The sequence below is a fragment of the Desmodus rotundus genome, chromosome 2 (genome assembly GCF_022682495.2).
Source record: "Desmodus rotundus isolate HL8 chromosome 2, HLdesRot8A.1, whole genome shotgun sequence".
Lineage (NCBI taxonomy): Eukaryota > Metazoa > Chordata > Mammalia > Chiroptera > Phyllostomidae > Desmodus > Desmodus rotundus.
In genome coordinates, this window is record NC_071388.1 from 141,211,362 (window position 1) to 141,224,730 (window position 13,369).

General features: G+C 39.8%; 1 protein-coding gene across 2 annotated transcripts; it reads right to left on the reverse strand.

Annotated features, from left to right (window-relative positions):
* Window positions 1-811: 811 nt before the first annotated feature.
* On the reverse strand, window positions 812-13,163 carry NMI (N-myc and STAT interactor). 2 transcript variants are annotated; one of them, XM_053918654.1, is made up of 8 exons: window positions 13,127-13,163; window positions 10,048-10,137; window positions 9,185-9,280; window positions 7,031-7,193; window positions 4,112-4,218; window positions 3,838-4,024; window positions 1,969-2,075; window positions 812-1,231 (listed from the first exon to the last, which is right to left on the reverse strand). In XM_053918654.1, exons 2-8 carry the CDS (start codon window positions 10,129-10,131, stop codon window positions 1,046-1,048), a joined length of 930 nt encoding a protein of 309 aa, XP_053774629.1. In that variant the 5' UTR covers window positions 10,132-10,137; window positions 13,127-13,163; the 3' UTR covers window positions 812-1,045. The 2 variants fall into 2 exon arrangements, with proteins under 2 accessions (XP_053774629.1, XP_053774630.1); XM_053918655.1 differs by lacking the exon at window positions 13,127-13,163 and adding an exon at window positions 11,579-11,603.
* Window positions 13,164-13,369: the final 206 nt, after the last annotated feature.

A 13,369-nucleotide genomic window follows, 5' to 3' on the forward strand; every position in this document is an offset into this window, starting at 1 on the left:
AGCACTTGCTAGCATTTCTTCGTTTATTTTAGATGGCAAGCAGTATTGGATAGGTTTAGGTTTAGGGTCTTTTCCAAAAGCACTTCATTTCTATGAGCATTTTAATATGAATTTAATTCTGCTGTTAGCTTTTCATGAAGCATGCCCTATTAAGGTAAAAAATGTACAAAATTTCTTTGGCAAAGAGAATTTTACCTTCTCTGAATAGGAACCTTGAATTTTACCATTTAAAGTTTCTGCAATTTAAAGCAGTTGGGATGCTAACACACCGGGTCTCTCTCCGACTAAGTTTTTAGCTCCTAAAGGACAGGTACTGTGTTTTTACCCTCAGACATTCCCCAGCATCAAGCAAGAGGGAGGAAACAGGGGCTTTGATTTACCTCTGTCTTTATTCCAAGGTTGTCAACCCCTTACACCTATTCTTCCCACTGTAAGTGTAAAAGGAAGAAAATTCTGGTCTTTACAAGTTTTGCTTGGAGAGGGGATGTCTTAAAAGCGACTTGACACACTGGGTAAAGGAAAGTTCGAGAAAAAAACTACACTTGGCTCTGAGAAATACCTTTGGAGCCGTGAAAATACTTTGGAAAATGGGAACTGAAAACTCGAAGTCCCATGAAAATTCAGTACAGTCTACAGAAATCACAAACTGCGGAATGTAACAATTCTGTGGGGGAATGTTAAGAGTCAAATCTGCATACTGGGGGACCCAGGGCCAAAACCGAACTGGCCCACGTGACTTTGGCAGAAGGAGCCACCCTGGCAGGAAGACCACTGTATCACTTACGGTTGATTTCAAAGGACATGGCACCAATCCATGTAACTTATGAACAAGACTGTTTTTAATATAGTTAGCTTATTGCATTTCTAAATATGCAGCACAGCTGGAAACAAACATTCAGAAGCATAAAAATATATTTGTCTCTAAGAACACTTGGACATTAAGAATTAAAGTTTTCATTTTTTTAAGGAGAAAGATACTCATTTTTCCCTAAGGCTGATGGTAATTTGGGCTCAGAAGCTCTAGTTGTTGTATGACTCCATAAGCCTATTCTTGAAAGTATGCTACGTAAGGTTGATGGAGAGAACATTTGATCGTGTCTACTTCTCCACCTCCATTCTTCTCCCGCTGAAAGTGAATGCCAATTAAATCCTCCACAGTTTCCTCATCCATCATGTCAAGGTCTCCCATGCCAGTCAGAAGCACTGTCCTCTTAGATATTCCTGAAAATACCTGAAAAGGAAAGTAAAAAGATAAATAGAATATTTTCTAAGAGCTTTGAAGTGCAAAACTTTACATTAATAAGCTCTGCTTAATATTTTGGAGTTATCTTAGGAAAGACGAGGAGCCTCGGGAAAATTTTTCAAGAAATCGCATCAGAGTCAGATCTGAGTTTCAGAAAGACAACTCTGGTGACAATAGACAAACAGAGGAAAGGAGGGCAACTGTACTGACAGCAAGACCAGTTACAGAGGTAGTCGGGTAGGGGTGACAAGATTGAGTGACCAAATGAATGTCTGAGCTGAAGTAACAAGGAGTTAAGCATGAGTTCTAGCTTTCAGGCTGGGGGGCTAGGTAGATGGTGATGCCATTTAAGACCTGAGTAGGAACAGAACAAGGGAGCCTGTTTGGGGTAGATATAATGAGTTCAGAGTAAATGGGCAGGTAAAATTATTTTTAATGTTCAATGGTAGTAGCACATGAGAGAAATGTAGCTATGTATCCACATACAAAAACAAAGATTGTAATTTTAGTTTTAAAAGTGTATAATAAATTAAATAAGGTACAGTTTTGCACTAAAATATTCTTTTAAAAGACAAACTCAATTCTATGCCAAGCAGATGTGAAGAAACAATTTTGATATTCCTCACTAATAAGATTCAAACAGTAACAAGCTCACAACTTTTTCTTTATTTTTTTGTGGCGTGGTGTCAAGCAGTAAGTTCCCAAAATGAAACAGGTGACTTTACCTGGAACTTTTTCAGGTGTGTTTCCACGTATGGAGAAACAGCAACTCTACGGCAGTCTTGATTTATATAAAGAGGATAGTCTTTGTTTTTCAAAATCCTTTCAGCAACTGGGAGTAAAATTTTTTAAAATTATTTCATTTATATCCTAAACATTTTAAACTAAGTTAAAACTTTTTTCAAACAGGAAACTATCACAACAAACAGTAAGTTGAGTGATTAATTTTTTAGAAACTGTCATTCACTTTAAAGACTTCACAGTACAATAACGATGTTTAAATAGATCCTTCTCTCTTGAACTATCCTCTGCGGTCAGTCAAAGCACAGAGGGTTTCAATATTCTGACAGACCCCTGAGCCAGCTACATAAAATGCTATTACCAGCTGCAAAAAGAAACCCTCCCATCCTAAGAAGGCTGTTTCCCAGTTTCTAAAGAAGTGTGAAGAAAAACTATGATTATAATACTATATATATATTTTATTTTTTGCTATATATGTATATACTCATATATAATAAATTACCATATTACTGTAGCATATGTGTTTATGCATGTGTTAGTTATCCTATAACTAATACAAGATACTCAGTAAACTGATATAATGATGTTAACCAAAGGGATGGGGGAAGTGTTGAATGTTGTCCAGAAAAAGTGAAGGCAAATAATAAAAATTCATCAGTCTTCTCCAAAACAAAGAATAATCAGATTTATGTTTAGCAGCATTTTCCTCCCACAGGGGAAAAGGGTTATATATCAAGATAGCATAAAATTTAACAGAAACAGTTCTGAAGAATATCCAGTCGGTTTGTTCTTCTCTCCTCTCCCCATCCACCTTGGATCAGCAGTACGTACAGTGGTTAAGAGTGCAGACCCTTGCTGGCAAGGATGTGGAGAAAGTGAAACCCCGGTGCACTGCTGGTGGGAAACAAAATGGTGCAGCCACAGTGGATAACAGTATGGCGGTTTCTCAAAACATTAAACATAGAATGACCTTATGATCCAGCAATTCCAGAAAGACCTAACCATAATTAACTACATACTAGGAGAAAGGGAAGGAAATGTCTCAATTTTTACTACACTAGTTGCTCTTCTCTGTTATTTCAATTTTCCTAGAAAGCATGGATTATTTTGTCATTAAAAATACATAATCAGTCAATGTTTTCTAACCGGCCAGTTGCAAACCCCAGAGAAGCCCTAAGAACTACAGCAAGAGATTTTTACTTTGACAATCACTTGAACAAATTAACAGAAGCAGTTATAGAATCTTCCACTTTTTATCGTAAGAATGTAAGTCTCCCTAGGATGCTTTGGTAAAAGTCTATTTCTACCTAAAAAAGGGACAGATGTCTAGCTATTCTTTCCCAGGAAAACCCTTGTCTTCCCTGTTACCAATTTTCTCTGCCTAAGAGACCCCTGTCAGTCCCAACAGGTGGGATAAAGCAGACAGTTTAATATGTCTGTTTATTTAATGAATATAAATACATAAATGTAAATTTTTCTGCCACCACCGACGTGTGATCTAGGGTTAGTTACTCACCTCCCGAGGCCTGCCTCCTCATCAATAAAATGAGTATGACACCTACCTCCAGAGCCGCGCTGCAGACCCGAGGAGACAAATGTATAGAACCCCTGGCTCCACGCCTAGCACACGAGGAGGACGCACTAAAGTGTATGTATGCACTCGCTATCTGTAATACTACCACTCTCGGCGTTCATGAAAATCATTTCCGGCACTCAAGACTGTTTTATAATACTTTAAAAAATCCCCTATTATGCAATCTAATAAATTCTGTAGAAAAGGAATATTTTTAGAAATGGCAGAACATAATTTAAATGGTAGAGTATTTTTGTTAAATTTCTAAAATTGGGAATACCTCCACTTTCCACAAATGTGACGACAGCACTTCTGGCCTGCTTATCGTACTCCACGCATTCCACTTCTCCGCCTCCGTTCCGGGACTTATAAAAGCTCAGTTCTAGCTTGTCTCTCATCTGATTTTCAGGCAATTCATCAGGAATTTCAGCAACATTGATCTTCACTTTAGACACTTCTACATGAACCTGGGAAATCATTGCATATTCAGAGATGTGGCTGAGAACAGCATCCATGTATAACAGAATTCAGAACCGCTTTAACCACCATGTTACCTGGAATCTGACTCCTGACTTTAAGGGAACTGCCTTGGCCATGACCTCCACAGCTATGTCCTTTATGTGCACACAGTGCTTCCCCATTCTGATCACATTTTGAGCAACTGAAAAATAATTTGGAAAGTACTCATTTCCAATATTTCAATATATTTTTACCCTTCCAGCTTAAGAACAAATTATCCTAAATATTTTCAATTTTCTTTAATTTTAAAGGACCTAACTTTTAAACTTTTCTTAGCATTTCCAAGTGATAGTGGTCTTGCCACACAAGCAAGATATAATAATGTCAAAATACGTCAGCAAAGATTACAATGTAGAAATTCTCATTAAGTTCTAGATTCATCTCTTAAGAGATAAGCCTGATAAATCATTCAGAAACTCCCCTATAATTTCAGTACAGTCGCACACCCTCCCTTTCCACTGTTGACATTTAATGTCCCTTAGGACAGGAAAGCACAGCCAGAAACTTCTTCCACGTTGAGTCAGCCGGGAAAACCTTTGTGGATCGGTGTCATTCTGACGATTAACCGTATTTATCATTGGCCACTCCTTTTTAGTATGTTACAAGCACCACAGTAAGAAACGTTTCTTTTGTCTCTGTCTTTCCCAAGATTACATACTAAGGACCACACAGGCTTCAATATCAAAGAGCAAATCTCTGTTTTTTGCCATATTTAAGTAGGAATTCTACTTTCACTAAGATGTTTTTGAAATCATTCATTAAAAAGTGGATAGCCTTGCTGTGCCAATCACAAAACTATCACATTAAATTTATCCATACAAATAGGACAGGCTTAGTAATTATGCCAAAAATCATGAGATCTGTACACAGAAACTGTATGTCTGTGTAAAGGGGCATGTGGGTGTTTACTTTTAATTGTGTGACATGAGAGGTTATAACACTTCAGTTGTCAGTACTTGGAGCTGCTTGCTCTCATCTGTCAGGAAGATAAATGCCCACTCTTGGTCTTAGAAATCTCACATGTGTTTATGACAATCAGCCAGCAGACCACAGTTGCGGGAAGAGAGAAACTGGGTTAGAAGACAGGGCGTTGTTATGTGGGAATTCACAATGATTATACCATATGACTTTATAACTTGAATTACGACTTTTTTTGTTAATGACAACAGGCAACAATAACAGAAAATATCAGTGAAGTAATACTTAGATGATACTCTTTCCCTTCCACTCCCCACACCCAAACCTCCAACATCTGGTGATCTGACTCAGCTGAGAACAGCCACTCTCAGGAGTCGGAAGAACTGTTTCGGCATCTGTTACACTGACCGTCAAAAGCCAAATCCTATTAACTGCATAAACCCAAAGCTGTCCCAGGAGAACAGGACCTCAGAGTCATGCCCACAGTGGAAGCAATGTTTCTGAAGAGGGTCCCATTCTCAGCATTCCCAGGAAATTCCTGTGTAGAATCCCTGCTTCCCAGATCCTCACTTCGGTCTTTCTGGTTAATCCCCAAAACCACGGCCAACTGCCAGTACGGTTCTGGGTCTCCCCCTCCGCCCTCAGCTGTAGGGAGGGGCCCAGGGTGAACAAACAGTCCGGGTATATACACACATGCCTAAGGCCATTTTTTTTTTTTAATTCAGGTAAAACTGACATACAACATAATATTAGTTTCAGGTGTACAATATCATAATTCGCTATTTGTACATACTGCGAATTAATCACCCTAAATCGTTACCATCGCCACCATAAAAAGTTACAAAACAATTTGTTTTTCTGATGAGAACTTTTAATATTGACTCTCTTGACAACTTTCAAATATGCAATAAAATGTTACTGACCATAGTTGCCATGTTGTATTTTACACCTTCATGACTTGTTTATTTTATATAGGGTTGTACTTCTTGAGAAAGAAAGAATCCCTTTCTTTCTAACACTTATTTTCAGGCTATTGTGGCGGGCCAGAAGCCAGAAGACACGAGTTACAATAACAGATCTCAGCATCTGAGCACCTGAAGGGCTTGTGGAGACCCACGACTTGACAGGCGGCGGCCTGCTCAGAGGAAGGTCGGTTCGGGAGGAAGTGAGTCGGGGTCTGGATCTCAGCTCTGCAGTTTGTTAGCTGTGTGGACCCTGAGCAAGTTCCTTGTCTTCTTTAATCTTCAGTGGCCTTACTTGGAAAAGTCCTAACATGGCAATAATGACAGCTAACATTTACTGTTTACTGTATGTCAGCCACTGTGCTAAGCATGTTATCAGCATTTCTCATGTAATACTCAAAGCAACCCCATGAGGTAGGTACGACCACAAAGCCTGTCATAAAAATTTGAGATTTATAAAGAACCCAACCCAAATCACACTTCTAGAAAGGGGCAAAGATAGCGCTCGAAGCCAGATTCTCCTCATTAAGGTGCCCCCAGCATGGCAGACGTAGCCAACGTCGGGTCCCATCCCACATCTCTGACTCCTGGGCCCTGTCCACTCATTGGCCATGTGCCCTTTGGTAGCTCACTGAAACACCTGAGAATCTGTTTCCTTGGGTAGGAAATGTAAATAGCAACTCTCCTATATTATCGCTTTCATAGACTCATGAGAACATAAAATGAGAAATGTGCAGAGCTCTGCGTCCTTAAAACATTATTTCTAGCATGATCATTTGGAGGCAGCAGGCAGAATAGAAAGATGCTGAGATTGCACATCACAGCCCTTGGGCTTGGGTCTCAGAGTCACTGCATTCTGAATGCGTGACCATATTCAAGTCACTTAACGTCTCACAGCCAGCTTTCTCACCTCTGAAATGGTGATAATCACACCTGCCTCAGAGTTCCACTACGAGGATGAGATGAAATAGTATGTGTAAAATTGTAAAGCAACAGACAAAGATCTATGGAAGCTCTTTGTAAGCGCAGGTGCTTCTCAAAGGTAACTTGGTCATATTGTTGAACGTGTCATACCTTCTTCTTCTTCAAAGGTGATAAGCGCTTCTCCCTTTTGTAGCTCGTAAGGAACTGGTGAGCTCACTTGAAATGAACAGGAGATATTTAAAAACTGGCTCTCATTCTCAGGATTCTCTAAAGATGTGAATTTCATCTTTGTTTCCGGAATGTCCTCTTTAATCTAACTCAAACAGAAATGTTTGATTAAAATCAAAAAACTGAAGTCCTTCCAGTGATAATGTGATCTGATCATCCCATAATTCATTCTCCACTGATTGCAGAACCCCACAGAACACAGAGTGTGGTCTTATTTAATAACTTTAGTAATTGCTCCTGCCCAGGTAAGTACTCAGTAGTGTAATCAGGTACTGATCCTTTAATCTTATTGCACAGATGAAACTGTAAGTATATAATCTCTCACTTTTTCTCATCAATATTTAAACTGATCAATATAGTATGGTGTCTGATTCTAAAGACAACATGGTTCCTATAGTTAAGTATCTCTTAAACAACTGTGCCAATAACAGGCTTGCTCACACGGGAGTCATTAGACAGAGCGTTTACTCTTACTGCACAGAGATGTGAGATGGAGTGGGGAGTACACTACAGTTAATCTGACAGCAAACCCCGAAATTTCATCCAGAAAGAAAGACTCCTGAATTGTAGAATTTAAAGTTTCTCAAATGGAATTCCTCCCTTCCCTAACACGTGCCCATCAACTTTTCAACCATTACCACAACTTGGTTTATAAAAATGTGAAGGGACACTATCACCAAGATTTATAATCTGGAGGATAAAGTTAAGTGGTTATACTTAGCTGCTTAAAATCATTGGAATCAAAAGACCTATGCAACTACACAAAAATGCACAAGGGAGTCTGGTGTCTATTTCCAAAGGTTATTTACATGCTGAAATAAAAGGTGTTAGCACGAAGAAATCAGTAATATTCACTGACTCATTTGATCTGAACTCATATTCATTGTATGTCTCCATGTGACTTCAGTAGAATTTCTGATTACCATAATTCCAATTTCAAAACAATCTGTAATGTCTGAGAACAGGCAGTGTTTCTAATGATATGGAGATATCCAGTATACAGACGGACCTCGTTTTATTGTGCTTCACTTTATTGCACTTTGCAGATACTGCATATTTTACAAGCTGAAGGTAACACTCTCCACCAGCAACAAGACTATGATCTGCTGATGATTCAGATGATGGTTAGCATTTTTCAGCAATAAAGTATTTTTAATTAAGGTATTAGATTGGTTTTTGGACATTAGAGTAAATGGTTCTGGCTCCAGTCCCATAATGATTCCGACTTAAGAGTCTTCTCTAAGTCCCACAGACACGGGAAATCTCACTTCCTGATACTCAGTATCCTATCCCCCATTTCAGAAACAGAGAGTGGCAATGCTTTAACAATTTAAACCATGTAAAGAAATAATTATGAGCTGTTACGAGGGGAAAAGGGTGAAATTTATGTCTAATTCAAATACAGGAAAATTTAGGAGAGACTAAATTAGGTGAAGATAGACATCCATTTTTTTAAACTGTGCAACTCATTTAAATTACTGTAGCACTTTGAATGAGGAGAACAAAAAAGAAACCAAAACCAAGAATTTTGTCCAAAAGTGATTGATAATAATCAGTTTTTTTGTTTTTGAAAATTTTATTAATGTATATATAAATACAAAAAGTGCATTATCATAAGTGTACAGCACGATGAAATTTTACAAAGTGCTCACACACGTGTGAGCAGCACTCAGACCAAAAACAAAACACAACCAGCACCCCACAGGCCTCTTGGGTTCCCTTCTAGCTCCTGCCATGCTAACTTCCAATACCCTGTGTTTGCGCTATATTTAAATGGAAGCATACGGTATGCCCTCTTTTATCTTTTTTGTGTTCATGAAATTCACCCATGCTGTTACATGCAGTTGTAACCTGTTCATTCTCACTACTGTGTAGGATTTCATTGTGTGAGTGCATCCCAAATTACTAGTTCACTCAACTACAGAGCGACGCTGGGTGTTTTCACGTTGGGACTATTACAAACAGTGGTGCTGTGGATGGCCATAATGTTGTACAAGTTAATTTTATGTAATAAAATCACTTCTTCTGAAAAGTGATGTCATTAAAAATGTGATACATAAAATAAGGAAAGAGTACCTGAGAGTTCCCGGCGGTCTCCTGTAACTCCTCTCTAAGCTTTTGGATCTCCAACTTTAAGTCGATATTTTCACTTAACATGTCATCAAGTAATTCCTAAAAATATATATATATATATCAAATAGCATGAAAAATTTAAACAGCCCCTGACCTCATTTTTCTAAAGAAATTAAAGGAGCTAAACTTCTCTCACCCCGAACAAGGCAAAGAAATTAGTTCAAAAAAAAAAAAAATACAATAACTTGAATCATAAATTTGTTGAAAGTTTTACATCATGTCCTACCACTCCCAAATATGATTATCTCCATTTTACAAACAAGGAAACTGCCTTTCACACAGAAACGTTCACTCAGAAATCTTCACAGAAGAGTAGGGATTGAGACCCGGTCTTCTGAGTCTAAGTCTACTGCTCTATCAACTCCTTTCCTTGATATCCGTGACAAAGATATGATTTTTAAATTGCACATGTTACTCTAGAGCAATTTTTTTAATTTGCTGTTATTTTTTTGCTGCCTTCACATGCCAGGCATAAGGCTTAGGGTAAATGGTTTAAGCTACCCTCCCTTCCCTCTTGGGTCTGATCAGACCATTGTTAACTAAGCTCATAACTTCTAGGTGCAAATCAAAGAAATAAGGGAGGGAGTGTAAAAGCAGTAATGTTGTAAGCTCTGTGAAAGACAAAAATAGAAATATGATTTTTTTTCTTGTAAGGTTTGAATAATGAAAGTGAAAATATTCTGAAAACCCTAATACACTTCCAAAGTCAAGGTAATGTTGGATAAAGACATATGAAACATGCTTCACTGCAAAACTCATGTATATAAATTAATTTTTAAGAATACCCAGTCATTTTTCCTGTTTACCTTAGTTTGTTTATCTTTCATAAATTCTTCATCTGGCCAATCCTCCTTAAGAACTTGTTTTTCATTGTTTTCGTCAGCTGCCATGATTCCCTAATATAAGAAATTTTTAATATTTTATAAACAGTATACACACACAAACGCAATAAGAAATAACAACTTTGACACTTTTACAGAAGACACATCTGTTCTTTGCTATCCCTTTTCTCCTATCATCTAAGTCTTTATTATTACATGGCTTATATCAGAGCAAAGTCTGTATTTCAGTAACTTTACACCTATAAATATATAAAAGGGTTCAAAAAATCCTTTGCTTTTCAACACAGTAATAGAAAATGATAGGCATTAACCTTCCTCTGCAGTTAACAGCTCAATCATAATATCAAGTTCCATTTTAAAAGACTACTCTTTCGTTCTTCTAGCCATTTCTAGGATGGAGACAGGACAAGTACAAGAGAGTGACGCACGGTGTCCGAAAGCAGGGAAGTGCTCAGCGAATGATGAGGACCAAGGATCCTGCGGAGGAAGTTCTCACTGGCCTGATGTGTGAGTAAGTTAAGCATAAAAGTAAAAAATGACAGTAATGATTAAATCCAGAGTACAGTAAAAAAAACAAACAAATAAAAACAACCAACCATGAGTCCATACTCATGTAAGTAAATAAATTAAAATTTGGGGGGGGATCATTTCGTGAGTTTCAAAATACTTTCCCACAAAATACTTATTAATTTCAAAGAGGAAAAGACTTTACGGTGGAGAAGCCGGGCAGACGCCACCATAATGAAATAATCAAAGTCAATAATGAGATAAATCAAATCCTGCGCCATCTGACAGGGTGCACGGAGAACACAGCAGGACTTCTATGATATTGCTGCCAAGGATACATGACCTGAATCTACGCATGAAGAATCATTACATAAAGTTCAAAAGTTTCAAGTTCATAAAAGCCAAGGAAAAGACTAAGAAATTGTGCCAGACAGAAGGAAACTAAAGAGACATCACAATTAAATGCAACATATTATTCTGCGCTGTTATGCAGGGCACTCTTCGTTATACAGGATATTAACGGGACAACTGGCCATGGGTGAACTGGATCCAAGAATTAGATGGCAGTAATGTTCAACATTAATTCCCTGACTGTGATCACTGTATTGTGGTTATGTAGAGAATACCTTTTTTTTTTAATAGGAAATACATATTCAAGAATTCCATGGTAATGAGTAATGAAGTTGAAAAATTCTCAAATAATTCAGAAAAAAAATTGTACTTGCCACTTGTCTGTAAGTTTGAGATGGGTTCAAATTGTTCTTCAAGGTCTATCCCAAATTTCCCCACAAGTTCTTGAGGCCCTTTCTGATTCTCCCAAAGGATGGTATGTCTCCCTCTTTCACCTCTTTTGGGGAGCTTTGTTTGTGTACCTGTGTCATTTTCCATGACCAGATAGATGGTCACGACCTTGAGGCCAGGGACCATGTCCACTCTTCCTTGCACACACCCAGGGCAAAATGCAAGTTTACCCACTGAAAACACTCACAATTTATAGAATTATGCAGGTTCTTGATTCAAGTATTTGTTCTTGAAATCCTCTTATTACACTTCCAGAAAGCAGAAACTGTAACATTATTTAAATGCTTTTTAACGTCAATAGTCTTAACAACTTGTAATAAAGGACCTCAATACATTTAACTCATATAAATGGTCCACTACATTTTATCCCCAGAACTTCTCATGACATATTTGATATCTGGATACGCTCCCTCTTTGCATGAGTGGATGCATAGCACAGCCTTCCTTTTGATGCAGTCAGAGGGATGGCCCCCTTAAAGATGTCCTCATCCTCATCCCCAGAATCTGTGAATATGTTAGGTTATTGCTAAGGAGAATCAAGGCTGTAGACTGAAGTAAGGTGGCTAATCAGTTGTCTTTAAAACATGGGTATCATCCTGAATTACCAGTGGGACCCCATGTAATCGCCACGGTTCTTTAAAGTGAAAGAGGAAGGCAGAAGAGCAGGGTCAGGGTGAGATGTGACAACAGCATAACGGTCAGAGAGAGGTAACGTTGGCTCTGAGGATGGAAAAAGGGCACCACTGAGCTTGGGAAGGTGGGGAGCCTAAAGAAGCAGATAAAGGCAAAAGAACAGACTTATCCCAGTAGCTTACAGAAAAAAAGGCAGCCCTGCAGACACACTGATTTTTAGCCCAGTGAGGCCATGTTGGGCTTCTAACCTAAGATCATAAATGTGTGGTTTTTAAGCTATTAAGTCCGTGGTGATTTATTATGCAGGCAAATGAAAAAGCAACACAAATCGCCTCCACCCACCCACTCCCTATTCCCTTAATATACTCTTTATCATTGGAGCGCCGGCCTGAGAGAATCAAATCTTCCCATAAGCATGCCCGGTAGGTAGCAAACAGAAAGAACAAGGGCTGGAAAGGAAGAAAGTGGTGGTAGCACACAAATCGCTTTTTAAAAACTTGTGTGTGGTGGAAAAGGGTATCAGGAAAACAAATGCTAATGAAAATAAAATACAATTTTAAAAACTCCTGTTTTTGCAGACAGGGAAACATCATATTCTCCCTCGGATATCTCTTTCAAGTACACCCCTGCATATTCTGAAAAGTGAGGCACGCCTGCCAAACTCTGCGCCCGCCAGAGTAAACCTCATTAAGGAATCAGTTTTTCTAAGAACGCTCTGGAGAAACACCGCAGGAACAGTGGGGAAACTCAAACCATTTTAAGTTTCCATTTCCGGAAAGAAGCAAACCAAACTAAGCAGACGGGGTCAGAGAGCAGGGAGGCAAAGAGAAGGGAAAGTGGGCCCGAGGCAGGCGCGTCCCCTCGGGGACACGTCGCCGCAGCTACCCGGGAAGCGGGCAGCTCAGGGCAGCGGGGAAGCGGGGGTGAGGGGATGCCGGGATGCGGGGGGCCGCGGAGCCACCGCCAGGGCGCCCTCGGTCCGTTGCTCGTCGCGCACGCTGTTCGCGGCGCCACGGCACCCGCCTCCCTCCACAATCAGGGCCTCTGGCCCGGGACTACTAGGCGCAGGGGTGGCAGAGGGGGTTCGGCGTGGCCCACTCACCTGCCTCCGCCGGCCGAGCGCCGCGCCGCGCCCCGCCCCGCCTTCCCGGAAACTGCGTGCGGCGGCGCGCGGGCGCTGGAGGAGGGCGCGGGAGGAGCGCGCGCGGGGCCCCGGAACCCCTGGGAACCGGGCGGGAGGGCCCGGACCCTGGAGCTTGGCGGTGCCTTGTCCCGAGTGGGTGTCGCTCAGATTAACGGTTTGGCTCCTGAAAAAGAGAAAAAGTCTGCTCCAATGGTTATTTTC

Bases quoted from the DNA above. Each gene is read 5' to 3' on its own strand.
- NMI (XM_053918654.1), bottom strand. From the start codon at position 10,131: ATGGCAGCTGACGAAAACAATGAAAAACAAGTTCTTAAGGAGGATTGG. The intron at 9,281-10,047 runs GTAAACAGGAAA...ATATATTTTTAG, and splicing joins TGAAAGATAAACAAACTAAG to GAATTACTTGATGACATGTT. The intron at 1,232-1,968 runs GTAAAGTCACCT...TTTCCTTTTCAG, and splicing joins CACACCTGAAAAAGTTCCAG to GTATTTTCAGGAATATCTAA.